The 24,322-nt window shown below is 43.0% G+C and overlaps 1 protein-coding gene across 3 annotated transcripts in view; it reads left to right on the top strand.

Annotated features, from left to right (window-relative positions):
* Positions 1–24,322, top strand: part of CAMK1D (calcium/calmodulin dependent protein kinase ID) — a 208,593-nt gene that overhangs the window by 125,831 nt on the left and 58,440 nt on the right. For all 3 annotated transcript variants that reach the window (XM_066318814.1, XM_066318815.1, XM_066318813.1), the window contains one exon: positions 275–349. In XM_066318814.1, coding sequence (XP_066174911.1) covers positions 275–349 — 75 coding nt within the window. The remainder of the gene's footprint in view (positions 1–274; positions 350–24,322) is intronic.

Below are 24,322 nucleotides of genomic sequence, written 5' to 3'. Positions count from 1 at the left end.
CACTTCCAGGGATGGGGCTTCTGCAATTTCCTTGGGCAACTTGTGTCAGTGCCCCACTCTCACAATAAAGAATTTTTTCCTAGTATCTAATCCAAATCTACCCTCTTTCAGTTAAAAGCCATTATCCCTTATTCTATCACTCTATGTCCTTGCAAAAAGTTTATAATGTTGAATAAAACACTGACAAGTATTATTTAACTAAAAATAGCTCTATGTTTTGCAGTTGTGAAACAAAATTAAAATCACTATTTCATCTTATCTTGTATTTTTTCAGGATCAAGCATGAAAATATAGTTGCTCTGGAAGACATCTATGAGAGCCCAAACCACTTATATTTGGTCATGCAGTTGTAAGTACTGAACCTAATTAAGTTTTTATATCAAAATTGCAAACTCTTCTTGTTCTGGTTTTGTTCTTTAACCCAAAAGATGGGATATGTAAGAGGTATTTGTCTTGTGTGCTACAGACTGCAAAATCTCTAGAGGGTGGTCAAAGCCAGATCTCTTGTTGTGGTGTGCTGTGTTGTTGTAAAATTGGGAATTAAATTTTGTGACTAGTCTCACCCAAATCAAACGAGAGTGGTTTTGTGAGATTGCATAAAAAAAAAAAAGAACAGACAGACAGGGCAGGGGAGTAAATTGCAGCTGAGAAGAGCCCTGGGGAAGTCTGGTGCATCTGACAGAGGCAGCTCTGGGGTTAAATACCTCAGGGGGAGCCCTTGGGGATAATGCACCAGGGTCCCTTGTCTGTTGGTAAGGTCCAGGCATGGTGATGTCCTCAGAAGTTATAGTGCTGGCATTGTGGGGAGAATAGTGCCCTGTAAATTTTTAGTGTGCTTTTGTAGCCCTACATTTCAGTTCAGAGTGCTGCAAAAGGACTTGCACAGGAACATTAGAATTGTACAAATTCCAAAAAGCCAGCTGGATTGTGGGAAGTACCAATTTTTTAATAAGTTGATTTACAAATCCTTAGATTTGTTTAATCTCTTTTAAAAAATAAATAGCTATTATTCCTACTTATTATTAGCTTGTTTAATGTAGTGTAACCATCACTTTTATAAAATCCTTGCATCCAGATATTTGGATATTTGAAGCATAGTTCTGTAATGAGAGGTGACACTGATTATATCTTGGTATAAATTTCTACTTGCTCACTGTTCAAGGCTTACTAGGGAATTATCCTCTCTGTTATAGCCGTACTTGTAAACTCAGCCAATTAATCTTCTGAAGGCCAAGCATTTAACTGTTCCAGGGGGACACAGGTTCACTGATGCCCGGTGGGGTGAGATGCCCAGCTGCACCCAGCAGCCAGAGCCCATCAGCAGTGTTCAGGGTGGCAGCTCCAAGCAGTCCCCAGCCCCAACAAAGAGCTGTGCTTTGTGTTACAAGAGAGACCAAGAGCAATGAACTGAATGTAAGGAATAATCTTGCTGCACTGTTTTGGGAAAGTGCTGTCTCTGGGTGGAGAGGACAAGAAGGCCAGGTACTCACTCTCATCTCTTTGGATGTCACATGAAGGATGGTGCAACCTCTGCACTGCTTCTGAGTTTTTGTCAATACTTAGGCTTGGGATCAATTGTATCAAGAGTTGGGTGGCCACGCTGCAAAGCCCACGAGGCTCAAAATCCATTTTGCATGCCTCCTTTAATGGAATCTTGTTTGGGAGAAGGCATGTATGGATAATCTCTTGTTTCCAAGGTAACACCAACTTGTTGATACAATGGCTGTGAACCATTGCACAGCATGAAGTATCTTTTTGTTTACATTTCTGCCCTGATTATTATTAGATTCCTTGTGGGTTTTTCAGCTTCTTATTTTTTGTGTATTTCTCCTAAACAACTTCTCCTAATTTTGCCTACATTTAAAACTTGGGTTTTGTGAAGCAGAAGGGGTTCTGATCAAGCAGATTTGAGAAAGCTGCATTTAGATTGCAAAAAAAAGAAGGGGTAAAATCAGGGCCACTCAAAGATCAATATCATGAGCACAAAAATCTCAAACCCATATGCCCTTTTCCCTGGGTCATTGCTTGCTAAGTGGACTCTAGCTAATACTTCCCAAGGATTATTTTGTGGCGTGGATAGAATTTTCATTACCAACCTTTCAACCACTCCTTGCTGCAATGTGGAAAATTCACATTATAGCCCCAAAGCATCTCACAGCACCACTGTGGGAGAACGTTTTTGAAGGCAGACCAAACCACCCTGTTTAAGTTTGTCCTTGAGTGCATCTACTTTTCCACGAAAGCCATGCTTGTTAGCAGGCCAGCTTGAAGGATAAATATCACACCTCATTTATTCTGTCAAAGATATGGGCAAGTAAATGTCTCAGTGTCTGTGCTGGGGTTGGAGAGAAGGGACGTTAAGAGGCAGCTGTCCATGTCTACTTGACACTTAATTTGTTCCTGCCAGTCTCCCCTGGGAGCACTTCCCAGGGTTGTGCAGCTGTTGGTGAATCTGCCCTGTGTGTTTCCCAGCGTGTTTGTGGGGAAATAAGATCTCTGGCTTTGGTTTCACCACCATTTATCACGTGTCTTGTATACAAGCCATTCTAGAACTGTTCAAACTGATACAACCCTCTTAGTACAAGGTGGACCAAAAGTCCAGGTTGGAGATTCCTGGATTTGAGAACTCAGAATTTCATGTGCTGTCCCAAGGGGTTATACTGTTCCCTAGAAAGGGCTGGGCTGTTTTTTTTGTTTGTTTGTTTGTTTTAAATTTATTTTTCCCAAAATGCAAGATATTCCAACCCAGTGCCTCTAAGCTCAGCAGGGCTGGGGATGACTCCTGCTGTCTTTCACTCCAAGCAGTAAAGCTCAGCTCTGGTGTGAGGTGGTTACTGGTGCAGCTGCAAATGTAGATAATCCTTGCCTCTGCTGTGATGACTCTCCCAAAATTTTGCAGGCACTATAGAAAAATACTCTAGAACATTTGTTGTATTTCCATGAGGATGATGTGCTTTCCTACCAAGAAAAACTCTTCTCCTTCCCAAGCTTGGATTTCCTATAGTACTTCCTATAGTTAAGACCTACACAGGCAACGGACAAAAACTTAAATGAAATTCTGAAAGTTTCATTCCTTCTGGATGCTGCTTGAGATTTCCCCAGAGGATATTGTAGAAGACAGGGTGTAATAAACTGCTTTCAGAAATAGTTGTATTGACTGTTTTGGTGTAACAGTGAGCTCTGTTAATGAGCAGTTATAGGAGTTTTGGTTACTGTTGGTGCCATTTGGTAAGACTTACCCTACTGTATCTTTCAAGTGATCTGCCTTATTTCACCCATCAGTGTAGGGAAAGATCTTGATAATCTGTTGTGCTTGATGATGTCAGATACTAATGTTCCATTAGTATAATCAGCCTCTTTGGGTACTGATGATTCATTTTCTGCATGGTGGAAAATCATGCATAAAAATGGATTTTTACATAAACACATGGAATCTTAGACTCATTTAGGTTGGAAAAGATCATTGAGTCCAACAATTTGCCTGTCACTGCCAATCCCACCGTGTCCACAAATGCCCTTTCTACACATCTTCTAAGTACCTCCAGAGATGGTGACTCCACCATGTCCCTGTGCGGGCTGTTCCTGTGCTTGACAACCATTTCAGTGAAGAAATTTTTCTAATAATCCAATCTAAACGTCTTTTCCACCTGAGTTTTGAAGGTCCATTTGCAAATGCTGTTTCTGACTGTGCTGCCTGGGTAACTCAGAGCAGATTTCCAAGGCCTGACTGATTTCATCTCTATTGTTCACATGCATTGAAGTGTGAAGCAGCAGAGTTTGGTTTCCCTGAGATTTTTGTGTAACCTGTACTACTCAAAGCCACAAGACTGGGACTGTTGCTTCTCCAGAAGAATATGGGATCATGTGAAAAATCAATTAAAGCAGTAGTTTCCTTTTTCGCCTTTATGCATCCATATTTGCTTAAAATATGTAGGAACTTAACATTTTTGCTACCTCTCCTCTCCTCTTCTGTCAAAGTTGGTTGAAGTTCACTCAGTGGGTCAGAAGTTACTAAGGGATTGCAAGTTGGGATGGAGAGTCACTGCCTCACTGCCTTTGGAAAGCAGGCTAAAAATAGATCTAAAAGGCACCTCCAAAACATATGGAGCAGCCTAGGGTAGTGTGCAGCCAGGTCAGTAATGGTCAAAGCTGAAGACCCACCTCTGAGTTTCATTGCAAGTTTTTGCAGAATCAGGAATATTGACAAATCCAGAGGAATTCCTATCAATACTAGGATCTAGTTAAAGAAAGTGAAAACCCCAGTGCCTGTCTGGTGTATTGTTCCACCTCTTTGGGGCACCTGTGATCTGATGCCCTTGGCAGGACTGCTTTACCTAGATCCTGTCAGCTGCTGTTTCTGGTTCTCCAGAGAAACCAGAGTATTTCCTCTGTGTGATGTCTTTTGAGGCTTTGGCATCTCTGCTGAGAACAAGTTTTTAGGGGGAACATCCTATTTGACCCAACCCTGAAGTACTTCTCCTTACCTTTGCAAAAAAACCCAGCCCAAGCTGAGCCAAAACCCCCAACCCAGAAGTTTTTCCAGCTTGGTCTGTTAACTCCGATGAATTATTCAGATGATTTCTGTCACAGAAAAGTTGAGATGACGGCGGCTCCTTCCTGCTGGGTGCAAGTCACGCACTGAGCAAAGCTCTGCCCACAAGTTTGCAGGCTCAGAATCCTGTGTCCCTTTCCTGCTGTTTATCAGCTCTGCCCTGCCAGACACAAGCACCTTATAACCCTGCAGTGCCTTGGGAGGCAGCTCAAACAGGCAGGTACTCACCAGTGGTAAAATCTGCACAAGTTTTTGTTACTACCAGGACCACTCTGCTTGTGATTCTGCCTTTCAAGTGTATGTTTTGCTAATAAGTCAGCAGAGTGCTAAGCTGTGATTAAGTGCTGAATTCACTTTGTTTTTTGAAAGCCCGATGCCTGAGTGCACTCCGAGAGCAGCCGAGCATGAGCTGCGTATGTAAGTGACATTTCAATAAAAATATTCAGCCTCCAAGAAAAACACCAGACAATGGAAGGAAGTGTTGTGTTTGCCAGGTTCCTTACGGAGTCTAGCGAGGGCTCGGTGTGTTACACAACAGCGATCTGCACGCCAAGCCACTATCACATCAGGATGCTAATTAAAGCAAAACACAGATCTGCAGTGCCACATTCCTTAGGTGAGGCTTATTCCCCTGCTTGGGGGTTTTTGTGTAAGCTTTGTGCAAAAGACAGAAGGAAATCTCTCTGCATTCACAATGGAATTTGTATCACAGAACCAAAGAACAATTTTGGTTGGAAGGGACTTTAAAGACCATCCAGTTCCAACCCCCTGCCCTGGGCAGAGACACCTTACAGTAGTCCAGGTTGCTCAAAACCCCGTCCAGCCTGGCCTTAAATACTGCCAGGAATGAGGCATCCACAGCTTCTCTGGTCAGCCTGTTCCAGGGCCTTACCAATGAATAATAAAAGCATTCTGGGTTCTTCAGGAGCAGAAACGTAGCAGTTATAAATCCAGCATCAATTTAACATCTTTTCCTTTGTAGAAAAAAAGGTTACTCCATTTGGTGGGTTACACTGGTCAGTGCTAAATACCAAGGAGGATCTCCCTTTTTCCAGTGGCAGAGATGTTGTAAGTAGACTAGAAAAGATTAATGTTGGTGTAGAGATCAGGGCATGGGCAAATTTATTTGTAATAGATTAATGGACCACAGATTGACCACCAGAATGGCTTTTAGACACCTGTAATTGTGTGGCTTCTGTGTGGTCCTGAAAGTGTGAGTGTGCTCATTGGCTAGTCCTAGCTGCCCTCAGCCCTTTTAATTTTTCTTCTTGTTTTTTCTGGCTGTGGCAGAACTTTTGGTAACTCTTAGTCCCCATGTCTCCTCCAAACACAGCACTTTTTCCTGAGCAGCAGTCCTGTTGCTTCCTTGTGCTTCAGCTGTGGCTAGGGCTAGGCATTTTTAGAGTCCCTGGGCAGTAGCTCAGCCTTCCTACAGCAACAGACGAATGGTGAGAGTGTTCTTCACCTTGGAGACTACAAATAACTTTCTCATGATGACTTCAAAAACCACTTAGAATATTCTGTCACCTTCAGTAGTTGTAGACAATTGTCAACATTGTTGTTCCAAAGCTTGCACTCGTTATTGTTACCTTAGTCAAAACATCCCAGTAAGGACTTATTAGCGAGGCAACACTGATGGTTTGGGGTTATTTTTTTCAATCAAAGTGACAGGCTACTCCTGATGGAGAGTGATTATCTTTTTTTCCCTGTAGCCTTGAGAATAAAGAGGTAATGGAGAAAAATTTTCTCATTGTCGTTGAACACACAGCATTATAACATTGTTTGCTTTTACATAAATGTGAACAGTTCAGCTGAAAATGGATTTTTTTTCTTTTAAGGTATCTATTCTTGCAAAGCTGCTGTTGTCAAAGAAAATAAGAGGTTTGGCTAAAATTCAAAATAAAACTTGTTCTATTATATTAATCTTTAAAATTACAGAAAGATTTGAAGGCCTCATAAATCTCCTTGTTTTTCTATGTGGTCATTACAATAAACAAGTATTTTCTGAGAATTATTTGGTGTAATGTCCACTCCCCAGAAAGGGCTGGTACCAAATCCTTAGAGTGACAGTGTGTGCCTTAATTGTTTTTTTATTAGCCATTGGTTTTGGCAGCATCAGCATGAGTTTTCCTTCCTTCAGTCCTGCAGCAGCTGTCTCTCTAAGTCTCCATTTAGGGCTGTCTTGCAGCTGGGCATGGGGGTGGATGTGCCTGTGTTGTATAGCTTGGTGTGGAACAGGCAATTGATGGGGCAGCAACACATGCCTGCCAGTAATCCTGTATAATGTCACTGCTTCCCTGAGAGCAGGAGGGAGGCTTTTCTCTCCAAACAGCAGGAAGGTGGCTATTTAGAGCCCTAGCAATTTTCTTCCCATTTTGTTGGCTTTGGATAAGCATCTCCTTCCTTTCATGCTTTGCCCAGAAGTTTCATTGCTGGTTACTTGATGTTCACATAGTCACTGAATGAGTCTTTTAGATTTTGTTCTGCTTCTCTCAGCTCCTGGTAATTTACACTGTGGTGCACCAAAGTCAATTAAATAGCTGGTGTTTAATTCAGGTGGAAGGGGCTTTGCAGCAAGGCATATAATAAATGTTAAATCCATATATGCCACAGTGTGAGAATTCATTATGATACAGTAGGATCTCTCTCAGGCATGACGTGGAGTCATTCTGATTAAATGGTTACACTTATTTAAACAGAAAAGGCCTTTCATAACAACCTGCAAAGCTTTGAAGTGAAATAACACGGCATTGAATCAAGATTGAAATGAATGTGGGCGTCCCCAAGTCCTTTCTTTTACATGGAAAACATTATTAAAACTTCTCTTCTGGAGGAAGGTTCTACAGGCTGTGGTGAAGGGGAAAGTAGGAGGCTGATGGGTGTTACGTGTCATTGTGTTCCAGAAGACACTCCATGATTTTGTGGCAGAAAAACAGGCTCAGTTTGCCAAGCATGCTCATGTCTGCTCCAGCCCATGTTCTAGGTTGTACAGTCAGGAGGTGACTCTGGTCAAGCATCTGCAAGTGACTCCAGAGTCAGTGCTGGGCTAACTTGCACCTACACCTGCACTGTATAGTGATGATGGAGCGTTATCATCCCTTTCATATCCACACATTTATCCAAAGAAAAGATCTCTCACTGCACGTTTTGTCTGTATTGCCCCAAAAACTCTACACAGGGTGTATTTTTAAAGCCAGGTTGATTAATATAGATTTCTGTGGCTGGCTGGGGGTCAAGGCCTTAAACAGGAGAGTGTAAAACCTAGAACTTTAGTGAAAATACAGGTTGCTGTTTGAAACCCTGTTTTGACTTCTTTTTGCAGTACTGTGGTTACATCCTCTTACAGAAACTATTTTCATAGGACTGTAGAAGTACTTGCCATAGGTTTCTGCTTTTAACATTCTCCCTGGAAAATTATTCAGTGGAAAATGAATCTGAAGGATTTTGTGTTTTCCTTTTTTTTTTTTTTTTTTTTTTTTTTCCTGAAACAGTGGTTAGGTCTGCTGTAGCCAAACTTTTACTTTTTAAAGCATTTTATAGAAAAAGAAAATACCGTTGCTGGTGAAGCGTTTCTTTGATGCATTTATAGAACATGTGCTCATTTCATTCTGATTCATGCCACATGGTTATATCTTAGCCTGTAAAGACCATTTTTTTCTCTTAAATTGGAGGAAAAGTGTGTTCAGAGACCCAAATATTTATGTCATCGTTTCCCTTCTCCAAGACAAAATTCCCATTTGGGGCTGTATGATCCTGGCTTAGCTGTAAAAGGCTTTCTTTACTAGTTCTGAAGATGGTTTGGAGGAATTTGGTGTTTATTCTGTCTGATTATTCTCTTGGCAAGGAGCATTTAACCACTGTAATTGTATTTTCTTCATCCCTCATTGATGATACTCTAAGGAGCACTGATATCCCTGAGTGAGACATAGTGGAGCCTTTAAATGTCCAGATACCCCTGAGGAAAGAAGATACAATTCTTCAAAATGCATTGTAAAGAAAGAGTCAGAAATATAGTTTGAAATCCACTGAAAGAGAGCTGAGATTTTAAGATCTACATTAGCATAAACAGAGGCAGCATTATTAAAAACTGGGCTTGGCATCCAAATGATGAAAAATCAGGTGGAAAATTTAAATTCTTGCAACTGTTTTTCTGTGCCTTAGGGGTTTTGCCATGAAAAATTTGCCATGAGTCTCCTGCAGCTCCAGAAAAGGGTGTTTCCTTTAGGAGAAAACAGAGCTAAGCATCCATTCTCCCATGGCTATGATGGTCCTTGTTCTGATGGTGATGGCAGATGTACTGCGTGCATGGTCACCCTGCTGCAAAACATCACCTTGTGCCACAGGACAGGAGAGGTGTAACCGTAATTAAGCAATGCTGAGCAGAGTGGAGAGAGATTACCTTGCTCTGATTGCTCACCAGGCTTATCTGCAGGAATATTTATCTCAGTACAGCCCAGGGTCTTGCCCGTCCATTAAGGCTTGTTTTCCTGTAAGCACGGGGCATCACCACTTGCAAAAAGTGCATCTGACATTTTGCCTCTTGGGGCTGAAAACTCCCTGCCAGAAACTTTTAAATCTGCTCTTTTCAGATGCTTTTGAAGATGGATTTGCTGTAGAGAGGTTTTGCTCCCCATTGGTGCTGTCCTGCCTTGTCTGAAGGGTGGCGAGAGAAATGTAGGTTAGCTCTCTGTCACCGAGGATTGTGTCACCAGATGAAATGTATTTTAAAAGGCAAATTTCCTAGAGAAAGGCATTTTATTTTGTGCTCTCTTCCTCCACAGCTTAACATGGTTGCAGCTGGAATCCCTCTCCTTCCTATTGATGTGTGACCACTGTCAGGAGAGCCATGGCAGCTCCTAGAAACAGCAATGGGAACATTTTGGGGAAAGACCATTCCTCTGATGTGTATGGGCATTTCTTTTATAATGGAATGGGAGTGAGGAGTGCTTGTGACATGTGCAGGAGGGCTCATGCCTACAGACAGCAGCAGGCAGGGTTGCTGCTGGAAGTGATTCACACCAAGATGGAGAGAGACTGTTTTTGAACAGTCTCTCCTTTAATCCTGGTCCCACCTGAGCTGAATTACCTAAAAAAATGGCTACTACATTCATGGCTGTGTATGTTTGAAAGTTTAGAGAAAAAAATAAAAAAAAAAGGCAACAGTTTTCACAACTCCACAGGCGAAAAAAGTGGGAATGAAAGGAAAAAATAACAAAATAACTGATGAGCTGCTGTCTGTTCTTGGCTGAAAGTCTAGAGCCTCTCCCTGTCCTGAATTTCCTCGCAACATTCTGTGAAATGTGGCCAGGTGATAGTCATCTAGTAGATTTTCACCTGTGGCTGAGCTTTCCTGAGCATAGCCTGCTCTCAGCCTGCTCCACTTGGCACATGTCTTCATCCAAAGGTTTCTTCCTGCACAGGGTGTTCTGCTGCAGGTTTCCCTGGTCACACAGGTGGACATACTGTTCCCCAGAACTGCAGCAGCATGGTGTGCCAGAGGCATTGGAAGCTTTTCTTGTTACTTGTCTCATGTTCTGCTCTGGGTCTGTATGTACAAGGCCTTGGGTGCCGGCAGGAGGCAGGCACAGGAATATTTTATGGCTTGGTCACTTTTCCTGGTGTGTGACAGTCTCTGGCAAGGCAAATGGCATAAAGGTGTGCCTCTGCCATCGCGAAGGACCACTGCAAACCCCTGCGGGCCTTGAATGAGTCAGGAGGGGTTGTTTGGCTCTAAATTCTGGTATGTGGCTCCTGGCACAGCCTCTGAAACAGGGGCTACCAATTCAACCCCAGAGAGAGTGGCAGAGGAGGCAGCTCATGGCTCCAAAGAGGAGGGCAAAGCAGAAGCTGAGCCATATGTTAGAGAAAGTAGAAGCAGACACAGTATCTCAGTGGTAGGTGCTCATTAGGCTGTCTCTGATGTGCTGGGAAGACTGAGTTTATCCTGCTAAAGGAATTCTAATGTTCCTCTCCAAGCTGAAAAATGTAGCAGAGTGGGTAAAGGACAGGTCTTTTTATCTATGGAAAAATATTCTAGCCTGTTTACCAACAATGTGTAACAGGAACCAGTGGCTGCTGCTTTTGAAGTCTTGTGAGGATGTTTTTGTGGTTGGAGCACACAGATCTGAAAATCTGGAGTTCTTGTCTTACCCTGTCATTGATTTACATTGTGGCCTCAGATCACTTTGTCTTTTAATTTCCTTGCTCGCAGAGAGAGAATACCTTCCTAATTAATTCTGGGTAAGATTAATTGGGTTTTTGTTTGTTGAGGTTTTTTTATTGAGTCAGTGCTGCTCTTCATGGAGTAAGTTGTTAAAAAAAGAGTGCTGAAGTCCAGCCTCTGGTTTTGTTCACTGAGGAGCACTCTGGTCCATCTGTGTAAAAGTGTTTGCTAGGACCTATTGACTGTTTCTAAAAACATTTTCAGGCATGCCTTAATCCCATGCTCTGCAGTAGCTGTGCAGTGGCTTTATCCCTCCATCCCATCCATGTCTATGCAGAAACCTACAGCAAACAGAGCTGAGGCTGTCTGGTGACTCAGAGTAACAGCATGACTGGTGATGGCCATCATCATTGCATAGATTTATTTATCCTTATGATGTAGGTATGTGGAAATCTCAAGCAGCAGACGTGTGACATCCAGAGTTTAAAATCCACTTACATAAAGCCAGGATTTCACCTACTGTGCATAGATGTGGGGGCAGCCAAATGCATCATACCATCAATGGAGGGAAACAAAAAGAGTCATCAGTTAAAACTTGCTAAGGGAGAGCTATAAAGCAGCAGCTTAAACCCAGGCTGGGTAGAAACTAAACAGCAGTATCCTGAATTTTAATATCCATTTCTTTGTGCCAAAGCACGTGGTGTGGGGGGATCCAGCACCTCTGTTCATGCTCCCCCTGTGCAGTGTGACTGGATCTCTGTGGGGTCAAGGTGATTTGGGAATCCCCAGTGTAACCAGGTGCCCTCCAGCTCAGAAGGAAAGCCATACTTGTGTCTCATCCCCATCTCTCTCTTTATACATGCTAAAGAGTAGGCTCAAAGTGATTGTCCCAGGATGCATTACAATAACAAGTAAGATAACTAGTTAGCAGCTCTGTGTTCAAAATACTTATTGTCCTAAATAATAAACCTCAGAAAGGGCCTTTGGAGGAGGGTGGTCAGGGACACAAGATTGCACTTAATATATAGGTGTAATCAGACCCACCAGCCTGCTGTGAAAATTGTCTGAGTGTGCTTGGGCATCGTATTCCCACTCTGAGGGTGGGTATGAATGATCTTTTTGACTCCTGTCTCTACCAGTAAATACAAAATGCGTGTGTTGCTGCTCTCCACTGAGCTGTGTGCAGGCACTGGCCAGGAGGATGGCTGACTCAGGGTGAACCAGCTCAGGGGAGTGTGACATCAGCCTTGTCAGTGTGGGCAATAGTGGGGCAGTGTCCTGTTTCTGTTCAGGGACAGACCAGGCATGGCCTCCAGGCCTCTGCTCCTCCTTTGGGAAGTGAAACTAATAGCTTTTTCTGCCATATGTGGATGCTGTGAGTATAAACGTGTTAAACACTACAAAGTTTTGAGATAATAATATCAGTTTAGGCATGTAAGTGCCTCAGACAAATATATTGTGCAAACACCAAGTGGATTAAAGTACAACTTCTGGCACAGTGATATTGCTTAAAGGCTGGTTTAGTTCCATTTCAAAGGATTTCTCAAAATAAATCGTCTGAATCCTGCTCCCTCTCTGCAAAAAATATGGACACTGTCACCAAAAAGCCATTAGAAAAGAAAAGCAAAGCATCTAAAAGCTTTCTCCTGGTTTGAATTTTTAGATATCAGAGTGGGAACAGCTCCATTTATCCATTAAGTGTTGGTCTGGCACCACTCTCCCATCACCCTTGTGGCACAAATCACTGCGCCAAGAGCTCCTTCTGGCGTGCTCCTTTCAGAGCTTTCTGACACAATTTAAACTTCAGCCTGTCCACAGTCTCACCACTGGTATGAACACGAGGGTCTCAGAAGTGGTTTGCAGAGTCACATTCGGCCACCTAATTCCCACCTGTGCATGCCAGCCCTTATTTGGCCACTCTGCTTGGTGATTCAGTCTTTCCCAAGGGCAGGGCAAGAAGAAATGGGAGAGGGAACCCCAGCTAGCGGCAAGAGAATGGGCTCTGTGGCAGGAGAATTGCCTCTAGGTTTGAGACACTGTCTGGTGTGCCCTCAGTCATGCATACACCATGGCATGTGGCTGTGAATGCAAAATTTACTTCCTTGCTGTTTACTTAATCTACAGCCTCTTGGTAGTAAATTATATTCATTGCCTCCAGTTCCTGTTCCTGTTGAATAGTTATTTGCAAGGCAAAGGAAATACGTACTGGTTTTATTTTGTTTGGACTTTGAATGCATAAAATTGTCCTTTTTCTTCAGTCTGAAGACACAAGTGCCCTTTAGAATGTGAATATTAGCATTGTGTTCAGAAAAAAAAACATTTTCTTTCCAAAGCCTTATTCCTCATGCAATGACTCATTTTAAAGAATTGGGCATTTTTTGTGGTTTTCAGAGAAATTCCTAAACCAAAAGGTATCTGCTTCCCTTCATCATGAATTCTTACTCAGCAGATAGCACCAGATTCCAGGGCAGTTTAGTCTTGCACAATTAAGCTGTGAAGCCTTTGTCCTGCAGAACTCATTGGTACAGAGAAGTGAAAAGCAAATACAGTTTCTTGTAAGGTTTTACTTCTGGCAGTATGTTCAGAATTTTTTTTGAAGATTCTGAAATACTATTTTCTGGTAAGTTGTAGAGTCACAGAAGGGTGTGAATCAGAAGGGACTTTTAAAAATTATCTAGTCCAACCACCTCTGCCATCGAGCAGGGACATGTTTCATTAGATGAAGTTGCTCAAACGTCCATCCAACCTGACCTTGAATACTTTCAGTCTCCTAATTACATGTCTGAATGTGTGGTGAGGATCTTGCCTTGGCTCCCACAGAGAGACAGTGCGATGGTGTCAGGCCATGCAGGATGCTCCAGCCAGGCTTCTGCAGATGAATCATCTGAAGGGTTGTTTTTGAAGGACTGGGCTCTTGCATTTGATTCACTCTCCTTGGCAAGCTGAAAATAGTGTGCATTGTTCTCATAATCCTTAGCAACTTGAAAACTGCCATGAATTGAATACATTTTAATCTTTACCTACAGCAAGGAAATAGGCTAATTCGGTTATTCCTGCAGTTCCTTAGCTAATGTTAATTAACTGATGGCTTTGTACTTTTCCAGCAGTTTTCTAAACATTTCCCTTATCAATTCAATGGGCTCTTTACAAATTTGAGGCATATTTAAGGGATAGGCTTATTTCTACTGTGTGCATTAGTGGGTCCAAGCAGTATGTTAAAATATAACTGTTCAGGAAACAAAGACCCACAGTCTCATAAATCATAGATTACCAAGATTAGTAATCCTCTGGATATGATTTTTGCAGGAAGTTGTTAACAGTCATGTTATAGAAGAAAAACTAATTAAGGTGAGGTTGAGAAGTGCTGCTGCACATTGGTGGAGTTGTAGGTTGCATACAGGACAGAGACCACAGACCCACCAGATCTAACAATTCTGCACCAAATTGATCTGAATGAGTGAATTTCATCTTTGGCAATTCCGAGTACTGTCTTGAGCAGCGCTTCCTTCATTTCTTCTGAAATACACTCCTCAGTTGATTTACAAGTAATTTGGTGGATGGCTTATGTGTAGTCAGATAAATTGTTGAAGGCCCTGGGTAGGTAACTTTAGTCACCTATGCTTGAAGATGTGTTGTAGTACACTTAGGAAGATCATCTCTCAAATGACCAGGACAAGTGACCACAGATGTTGTGCTGTGCAGAGGAAGCACCATACGTCTGCATTTTGGTAAAATTTGCCTTCAGAAACCAAGGAATGGCTGTTCTCTGGCTACAGTGATCCAGTGCTTACTACCAGTTTGTGGAGGGGTTACAGTTGTGTTGACCTGGTGATTTCTGCCATGATCTGGTCCCTGGGCTCGACTATGTTGAGCAAAGACTTCCCTCTCCTGTCAAAACTGCATTAGGCCATAGGCAGATGAAAATTAACAACCATCAAACCATCTAAGACCATTGGATAATTTCATTTTACATTCAGCAAGGAATACCCTCTTCCTCTTGCCTTTACTTGGTACAAACCAAATGCCTCAAAGGGACCTGTGTGGAGAGACTGGAAGCACGACAGAAAACAAACAGGACTAGTGGGATGAGGATGGTGGTGAGCAGCAGTGATCTGCTTTACGTACCCAGCCAAGGAGTTGGTATCAGCTCTGATGCCGCCTGGGGCTTTCTCAGCCCTGCAGAATGCAGAGACTGTGTGTCTGTGCTCACATCTAGGAGCACAATTTGCTGTGGCTGAGTTCAGCTAGGAATTTTCTGCTAACTTTAATGGAACCAGTCCTGTAGGTGAAAGTTTAGGTTTTTCCTCTGGAAAGAGTTGTAAAAATTAAAAAGAATAACACACAAAAAAACCAAATCAACATTGCACGGCATGGTTGAGTGGTTGTGATAAACTAGGGAAGTAAATACTTTGGTGAACAAAATTTGCAGGTAAAATGGTAGGACTGGACCAAACCTGCTGCTTAGACAAGGAATTCTTCTCAGGCCTATCAGGTTTGCTAAACAAAGAGGGCAAAGGGCTCATTCATGACTCCTGGGCAAACTTCACCTACCCTGCTTGTGGCCAGGCTGCTCTGCACCTCTTGTACTTACACACCTCAGAGCGGTGGCCCTTGTCTCCTTGAGGCCTCTGATGGTGCCATGATGTCCCTCAAATATGATCAATATGGGCATTTTCCAGGTCAAAGGGTCTCACAGCATGAGAAGGACCATGCTGCAGTCCACTTTCACAGCAGGGCACAGAGCATGTGACCAGTGTGGGAAGCTGGAATGTGTTGGAGAGAGATCTCGTTGTACTGATCCAAACCAGAGCCAGAGTGTGGATCCTGTGACCTAGGAGGGGATCCTTGAACCTCATGCATTCCGTGCCAAAGTGAGTGCTTAGGCTCATTTTCTGGCCATTCTTTATATGGTGTTTGTAGATGTGTCCTTCATCTCCCTCCAAGCAGAGGGACACCCCAAAGTCCTGACAGTGGATTGGCATGGTCAGATCCTCAAGCAAATCCACAGCCTTCTTGAGAGGACCTTCATGTCTCCCATCCCAGTCAATTTGAGGACTGGGGAGGAGGGGTCTTAGGACTGGACCTGGTGTCTCTGGTCCTGGAGGCTGGGCTGGTTGCTCGTGTTCCAGGGCAGAGAGGACACTGCCGATCCTGAGTTGAGAAGAGCAGCTGGTGGGTAGGAGTCAGTGCTGAGGCAGCATCCTGTGCTTCCCTGGTGGTGTGAAGAGCTGCTGGGCCGTGAGGGAGGGGAGGAGGGAGTAAGTTGGGAGGAAGCTGTCACAGATCTGCCTCTCATTGCTGCTGGCAGTCCTACGCCGGCTGAGTCAGAGCTGGCGGGAAAGGCGAGACATGCGGGTGGTCTCCGGGACAAGTCCACGCTCAAAGACAGTGAGGAAGAGAGAACCAACAGGACCCCCAGTCAGAGGGCTTCAAGCCTGATGGGATGTGCCTGGTGTTGCAGAGTGGATGAGGAAGACTATGCTGGAAGGCTGCGATGTGCGGGAGTTGTGTGCTGTCTCATACCCCTGAAAATCATGATTTGACATCATGGTTGGCTTTAGGAGGCTCAGGCTCCAGCATGGACCAAGCCACCACATTCGAGCTGCTGAGAGCAGATGTGCAATCTCCAGCACAGCATCCAGTGAGTTTCCCTTTCTTGCTGCCCTTCAGCCCTCATATTGTGGGTTCATTGGCACTCACAGAGCCAACCCAGCAGTCACTCTTCTGACCAATAACACTTTTAAAGGGTTCTGCAGGAGCTACTTAATGTGTTTTATGTTGTTCTCAGTTCAAATGTGCAAAGCTAAACAGGCTGAGCTTTGAAATCAAGTTTATGTTCGGCAGTAATCCAGAGAAGAATTAACAAAGGCTTCAAAGTTAAATTATCCAAGATAGAATGTCAAGCCATTGAAGTTCAGTTCAGCAGCATGCCAAAATATTCCAGGATGTATCTTAGGATGTATTTCATTGTTTCTTATAATTTGAGTAGTAGAAAAGTGATTAAAAAGAAGACTACATCCCTCTGTTTGTCTTTGATTCACTGTCTGAATTTTTAAGATATTTAAAAGATATTTATACTCATACATTTAGGCTTTTGCAGTCATTCGTTTTACTATGCAGTTTTAAAGTGATTCAGTTCAGCAATTAATTCTAAACTAAATTGTCAAACACACAAAAGGATATTTGCATGTGTCACTTGCAGCATTTCAAGCTGATTTTCCAGAGAGAAACATGGGCTCTTCTGTTCCTTCGCCACATATCTCCTAAAAATTTTTGAGCCATTGGCTAATCAGAGATGCATCTGATGGAGGAGTAGAGTTGTATATTGGATATAAGTGGATCTTCATGCGTTTTATGTTGGTATCTCCCCGCTGAAGAGAGATCCTACAACGGTGCCGTCAACAGAAGGAAATACATATTCTTGTGAGGTTTGAAAGCGGTAGCATGTGCCCCATAAACAGCTCAGTGTTTCCTGGTGACTGAAACAGAGGGGTGTTTCCTTTTCCAAGTATAGAGTGGTTATTTTGAGGGCTTGACAGGGGAATGCAGAGTTTCATGCATCACCCACGGTGTTTGAAAAAGCATTAGGATATTGAGACTATCTGAGACAAGAAGTACAGAAATGTTTTAAGAGGCTGCAGAAATGCCTGAGAAAAGTTTCAAAGAGCTCAAAAGGTTAGTTTGACCAAGTAATGGTGAATATGGGGTATGTTATGCACAGCATGTGGTGGATGTAGGCTGTTAGGGAAGAGAAACTGGCTGCTGGTGGAAAACGGTGACAGACTTTTCTGATTCCAAACTCTGACTGCAAGTGTTAAAAAAGCCAGGAGACAATTCCAGTGGTGCTGTCAACCTGCAGCAGCAAGTATGGCTCTGCAGATCTCTCTGTTTCTCAAGAGGAAACATCAGCAAACCCCCAGTCTAGGACACAGTCTTAAGCTGTGCCAAGGGAAATATAGGTTGGGTATTAGGAAAAAGTTTTTTATGGAAAGAGTGATAAAGTACTGGAATTATCTGCTCGAGGAGGTGGTGGAATCACCATCCCTGGATGTGTTTAAAAAGAGATTGGATGTGGCACTCAGTGTCAGAGTCTAGTTGAGGCATTGGCGCTGGGTAGGACTCGATGATCTTGATGGTCTCTTCCAACCTCATGATCCTGTGATTCTGTAAACCCATGCTCTGGGAGGGTATTTGGCTTAAAAGCTTATGTGTGCATGTGGGACGTTGCTCAAAACCATTGAAGTCACAGTGAGTTTTTCCATATGCTCAGTGAGCTGTGATTCAGGCTCTTACTGAGGTGAGGAGAAGGAAGTATCCATTTTTTCAGGGAAAAATAAATACCGGCTGCAGAAAATTCTGTTCGGCAAGAAATTCCAAAGAAAACTTCGGAGCTCATCTCTCCTCTGACATTAAGTTATGGTAATTCTAACATACTCTTTTGAATTTTAGAAGACAGTAACATGTGCTCAGAGTTTCCCAGTGGCTGAGAAGTGTTTGTGGTTTGGGTGTTAGTGATGGGGTTTCCAGATGCCCTCAGAAGGAGATCCTGGCAGGGTTTGTGATATCACAGCAGTGGTGATTCCAATGGTAGTTCACAGAGGAAGAGCAGGAGAATTTGGGAAGCATCCCACTAGGTGCAAGACCTTAGGGAACAGCCACACTCCGAAAGGACATCAAAGCTGAGGTTTCTGTGGTGGTACTGGGTTTGAGACATCCACCTCAGAGAGGGTAAGAATGATGTGAAAGAAAGAAAAGCATGGGAGAAAGAAATTTTTTATTATGAGTGTGAGGACACGCTTTCCTAGTAGTTGAAGTTCTCTGAATGAAATGTGAGCAGATCTGTCACTCAATGCTGAGCAGTACAGAGAAGTGGAGGACAATCCTGCAACCCAGAGACAACAATTAAAAGTTTGATCGACAGAATCATGCAGGAGTTTTTCTCCCTGCTTCTGTCTAGTGCAGTTTGAAATTTCCTCTAATGCCAAAAAAATTAGAGCAGAAACTGGCTGATATTGCAGATGCATTGGATCTGGTTTCCTGAGATCTGTAATGGGCAATATAATGAATTTCCTCCTAAAATTTTGCATAGTACATTTTGTGTTTTAGTGATGGAAAACTTGGCTCAGGCTGATTCTCCTCTGGAGTAAAATTTTTCTGAGTAATATTTGTCTTCAGATTTTACCACATTTTATAAATGGCTTTGTTCGGTTTTCATTTTTCCAAATAGAAAAATTCACTCTATAAAAGAAAATTCTTTCAAGATCTAGTCTGAATATAGAAACTACTTTTGTGCAAATCTGAATATAAACTTAAGAGAAGAGACCAACTAAACCTCTTGAGGATATTACATCAATCTCAAAGTTAATAAGGTGGAAGAGAATGCATTTTAGATTTTATATTAACTTCCTTTAGACTAAGAACCATTTTTTCTTGCACTTCAGTTTCCAGCTCATTAATTTATTAATAATTAAACATCTGAAAAATAAAAGATCTCTTATTTCTCATATAACGTCAATCAATAGATTTCTAATTAACCAGCCTTAGAGCCCCAAGAAGAAGTTGCTCCAGCAACTGTTTCTACTACCAGCAAATTTTAGTTGGAGAAATGGGGTTTAATTGTTTTTCTGTTCAGAACAGAAACCAGCTGAGATTTTTTTTTAGCATAAGAGCCAAATCTAAGGTGGCACCCTGGGAGCATCTCCAGCATCCTGGACCCATGGATGTGCTCTAGATGGATCCTGGTTTGTGATGTGTGGCATCCCGTTCTCTTTTGATTGGAAAACCTTAGAGGATGGACAGGGAAGGATCCATCCGTGCTCCCAGCCTGACTGTGTGGATGCTGTGATGTTCTGTTCTGAGAGGTTAGTAAGGCATGGGTACATTCCTCTAAACTTGGAGATCTCACAAGTCCTGGAGCTCACAGATCAGAAAAACAGCAGAAGGTGATGTGAAACATTCAGAAGGGAAAAATGTGCTGTAGGGCACAGAAGGAGCCTGTGGTGGTGTCAAAACAGAAAGACACAATTTTCAAAACCTAGCTTTGCCCATTTCCAGGCTGATGCTGTATAACAGTTACTCTCCAACACTTCAGAAATCTCCTGGAAGAGAAGGTGTTAAAGGTATATTTAATCTTGTGATCCTGCAAATGCTTTCTGATGTAACTTTGCCCCCATAAATAACCCCCTACACATGGAACTGAGAATCACATTCTCAGATTATAGCTCCTGATGTGCCAAGTGCCTCTGACTAAAGGGATCTCAGTCCATGGAAAATATCCCTAGAAAATCTTTCCAGACTGATCAGTGTGCTCTTTCACAGTCATTTAAAATAAATCTTTCCTGGCTAATAACTGGAAGGACAGCCTTGTGTATGGGGTGAAACTGCAGGAGCTCTTCGGCAGTCTCAAATTCTGCCTGCTAACGTGGTACTGAGGCTCCTCCTGTGGGGATCAGGGAGAAATACAAAGGATAAAAATACTAGAAATAAGGAGAAAAAGTGGCTGAGGGAGGAAGACAAACACCAACTAAACACTGAAGGATGAATGAATCATTCAATATCCCTGCCAAATATATAAAACAAACCCAATAGCTGTTCTACTCTTGCTACAAACCATCAGAACAGAAGTTGCTGTTTTATTTCTAAGTAACTTTTTTCCTTTGTGCTTTTTGTTGAAAGCAGTAGCACAGATTCAGGCTGAAATCAGGATCCTATTGGTTTGGGTCGTTTTATAGGCAAACGCAGACAGGTTACTAACAGAACTCCTGTTGTGTGAGCTCCAGGAAAGCCGTGGCATCCCAGAGTTCAGGCTTTGCTGCCTTCCAGAAAGCAGCACAGAGTTGCTTTGCTGCGGCTCAGGTGTGACTCCTGCCACCCTTTCTGGGAATGACATCTGCTGTATCCTCCCAGAGAGGACTTACTGCCTGGTCACCATCTTTTCTTGGTTAACACTTCTTGGTTAATAGTCCAGGGAGAGGTTTGCACAATTACTAATCAGACCTACTCAATAAAAAATTTGGGTTTTCACCAAAGCACTTGGATTAGTTTGTCATAACCCCAGTAGTGACAGTGGTGACCCTGATCCAGGTTGAGATGTGTCATGAAGGTAGATTTGTCACAGGAGTGGTATGGCACATCCACCCTGGCCCTGCCTGAACTTCTGTTTAGGAGGTTCAGATCTGGGAATAAAACTTGCTGAGGCCGGTCTGAACATCAGTGGAGAGGTAAGGACCAGGCTGTGCAGGAATAGAGAGATAAAGGCCAGATGCCAGGAGGGACTTGGGCGTCCCAAATTATATTTAGATGGAGTATAAAGGTTGACAATCAAACCTGTCATGATGAAGACACTCAGCTGCTGCCATCCCTGAGGGTGGGAAGAGCTTCCTTAGTTGCCCATTATTATTTACTCCAGTCTCTGACCAGTAATGAGCTCGGCTCTAACTTAATTAGCTAAATTATCAAGTCCTTCATCTGCTGAGCCCTGGGCGAGGTGGGTTTGGCAGCCAGACTCCTGCACACCTCACACAGACCTGGCCAGGTCTAACAGGATGGGGAGCTGCAGCTTCTGCTGGTTCCAGACTTCTGTGCCAGGCTGGGACCCCCACCCTTCCCACAGCAGCTTTGACAGTGGGTACCCACCCAGACACTGGTGATGGGGCTTTGATTCCCTCCTTGAAAAAATGGCAGGGGAATGCCTGAACCAGCTTAATGGTTTATTTTAGTATCTGAGGTTTTTATCTTTCTTTTTTTCCCTTTTTGTTTTCTGTATTCCCAAAGCCACAGATACAGTTCTCTTTCAGGGTTTATGAGATCGTAGGGGAAAACAGTGAAGCTTTCCAAGAAACAAAACATCGATTCCATAGAAATACAGTATAAGCTTACTTAATACTTTTCTTTTTACGTCATAGAATGATTTTGTGAAACTTGCTTCCATTTCTTATCTTGTGAGAAAGATAAATCAAAGAGAAAACACATCACCAGTGCTTTGTGGACTGCTCACTTTTACAAATCAATGGCAAAAATATTTTCTGAATTTCTGTATACTTGAATTTTACTTTCACACATCTTACTGTTCTTAATTGTTCTGCTTTTATTCTCTGAGGTAGACAACGTAGCTCTGCATCAGAGGAAGTCAGGAGCCCAAGAGACGAATTTTAATTAGAAGGCAATCAAACCACCAGATGGCTCTCTGATGTCTTAAATCTACACTTGGGTGAAATAAATTGACTTTTCTTAAAAACAACTCTAGAGTAAATTTTAAACAATGCCCCAAAGCTGAAACATAAAGTAGTTCTGCATAGTTGTGAGAATAATTTGTAGACTCTGAGGCATTTGTCAGAGTGTTTTATTTGTTTAATTAAAAGCATTAATGTTTGAATTACTGGTTGCTTTTGCACTGTGCCCTGTGATCTATTCCCAGTATGACTGTTGTTTGAAAATACTTTTAATGTTTAGGTTTAGTTGTACCAAATTATAGAAAAGAAACAAAAAATAAGTTCATTCTTCTCAATTTTCAGTTTGAGTGTTGTGTTCATTATGAGAACGATGGCAGCTTGTGGTCTGAACCCCCCCAGCACTATGGGATGTGGGATGGGTATTTCCCAAGTGGGGTGATGAGAGCAGAGGGGCGAGATGACCTCCCCAAGTCAGTGAGCTATGAGGAGAGGTGGAGCACAGTACCGAAGTAGGGATAAGCTCTGACCATCCATCAGTACCCTAAATCAGCAGAGGAAACCTCCATCAGAGTGACAGGGCAGAGCAGCATGGCAGAGCCTGTAATGCCCCACTCACTATATGGGGACCTGCTGAAATTATTCACATCTGTTTTTTCTAGGTGGCTGTATTTGTCTTTTCCTGCAGCTGGAGTTCTTCACAGAGTATTTGTAGAACTACATCTTTATGCCATGTCCCATCTGTTGTTTGAGGACCTGAGGGCCAAACCCAAAGTTTCTTTTTAGTCAGGGGATGAAAAGGCCAGTTGACTGCAGGGATTCAAAGCTCGGCATCTCACTGCTTTTTGCAGTATGGATATTGAAATCTACCATCTTGCCTTGGCTGGTAGCTCATGTGCCAGCGTGGACCAGATGCCAGCGGAACTGCACTGTCCCTCCCCAGAGCTGCTGCCCTGCAGCATTTGCATCTGCTGCTGCAGGAGGGAATATCCTGAACCACGGCTGGCTGTTCAGCAGTGGGTTCAGCCGCTGTCTCTAGTTTGGCAGCTCACCCTGAGTTTCTAAATGATCTACATTTTTGTGCCTATAAATAACGACGGCAGCAGAAATTGTGACTATTGTTGTGCCGTCTGTCTCTGGAGCAAGCCCAGTCTTGTGATCTCATTGCTCCACCGAGGAGCTGCTTCTTTTTTTCGCAGTCTGCATGGCATTTCAGCCTGATCTTTTGTGGGGGTCTTGGTCTCAGAGTGACCAAGAGGTCCAGTGCAGAAACCCTGGGTCCCAGGGTGGATCTAACACTGCAGGGGTACAACCTTATTGCAGCAGCAATGTCATTTTCTCTGCTGGGCCAGGGTTATGGTGGTGTCTGTGTGGACATGCACAGCATGGCTGTGTGATGAACACATCAGACTGTTGGAGGCCTAGCACCTGGAGTGTCTTGTACTTGACCCAAGGGATGTCTGTTCTTGCAAGCTGAGGTGTTTTGGGATGTGGTTGTTATTCTACAAGAATGTTGTTAATCCATTATATTGTCAGTGTCTGCTTGAATCTGAAAACACTTACTAATTAATATTTTTTTTTCTCCTGGGTGACCATGTCCTTAAGGATGCTGAACCATAGAAAAAATTGTAATAATGCAGCTTAGTTCTGCATCTTCAAATAGGGTTTCAGGCAGCTCTGAAACTCAAGTTCAGCTGGTTTTGTGTCAGAACTCTCAGCCTTGGGAACATCAGGCATTGCCTTGTGGGAGGGTTGGGCACCTCTGCATTCAGGTGGTGCTTAAGGCAGGACCTTGCAGCACAACAACAATAAAAGCAATTATAAAAAACTCCAAACCATAAAAATATCAGCTCTATTTTTGCAATAAATAGTTTATTTTAATGGAGTATTATGCAGAGGTGCTCTTAATGTACTGGAATAGCACTGTAACAAAAAGCACTTTAACAAGGGGTTTCCAGCCTGGTGCTTAACAGCTGCAACAGGGGAAATATTTGGCATTTCTGTTTTCCTAACCTCCTGAGAACACACCAGCGAGATTCCTCTTAATTGAACCCTTAAACTTTTAATGCAGTCCCTGGACTGATATGTATTTGCCCTATGTTTTACTTAGCCATTAAATGGTTCACTAAGGCCTTTACTTGGCCTATTAAACTGAATTGATGACATTTTAATATTGCACAGGGAATACCACAAGCCAAATAGAAAACAGACATCTGTGGCACTGAAAGGGTTCAATTCTGGCACTGGGCTGAGGACCTGGACCAGAGAGTTGAGCTCTTGCAACCAGAGCAGCAGAAAAAACACAGCCAGACCAGGAGAGTGTTTTCATCAGTGGCTCTGGATGTTCATACCTAGCAATAACTCATTATTTAAGGGCTGCCTAGAGCACTTCATAAATCATCAGTGTGAAATCTGTTTTCCATACTGGTCTGTAGCACA

This window comes from Sylvia atricapilla, chromosome 5 (genome assembly GCF_009819655.1).
Source record: "Sylvia atricapilla isolate bSylAtr1 chromosome 5, bSylAtr1.pri, whole genome shotgun sequence".
In the NCBI taxonomy this organism is placed as follows: Eukaryota; Metazoa; Chordata; class Aves; order Passeriformes; family Sylviidae; genus Sylvia; species Sylvia atricapilla.
Note: the sequence above shows the minus strand (reverse complement) of the source record. Positions and strands in the feature narration are given on the sequence as shown.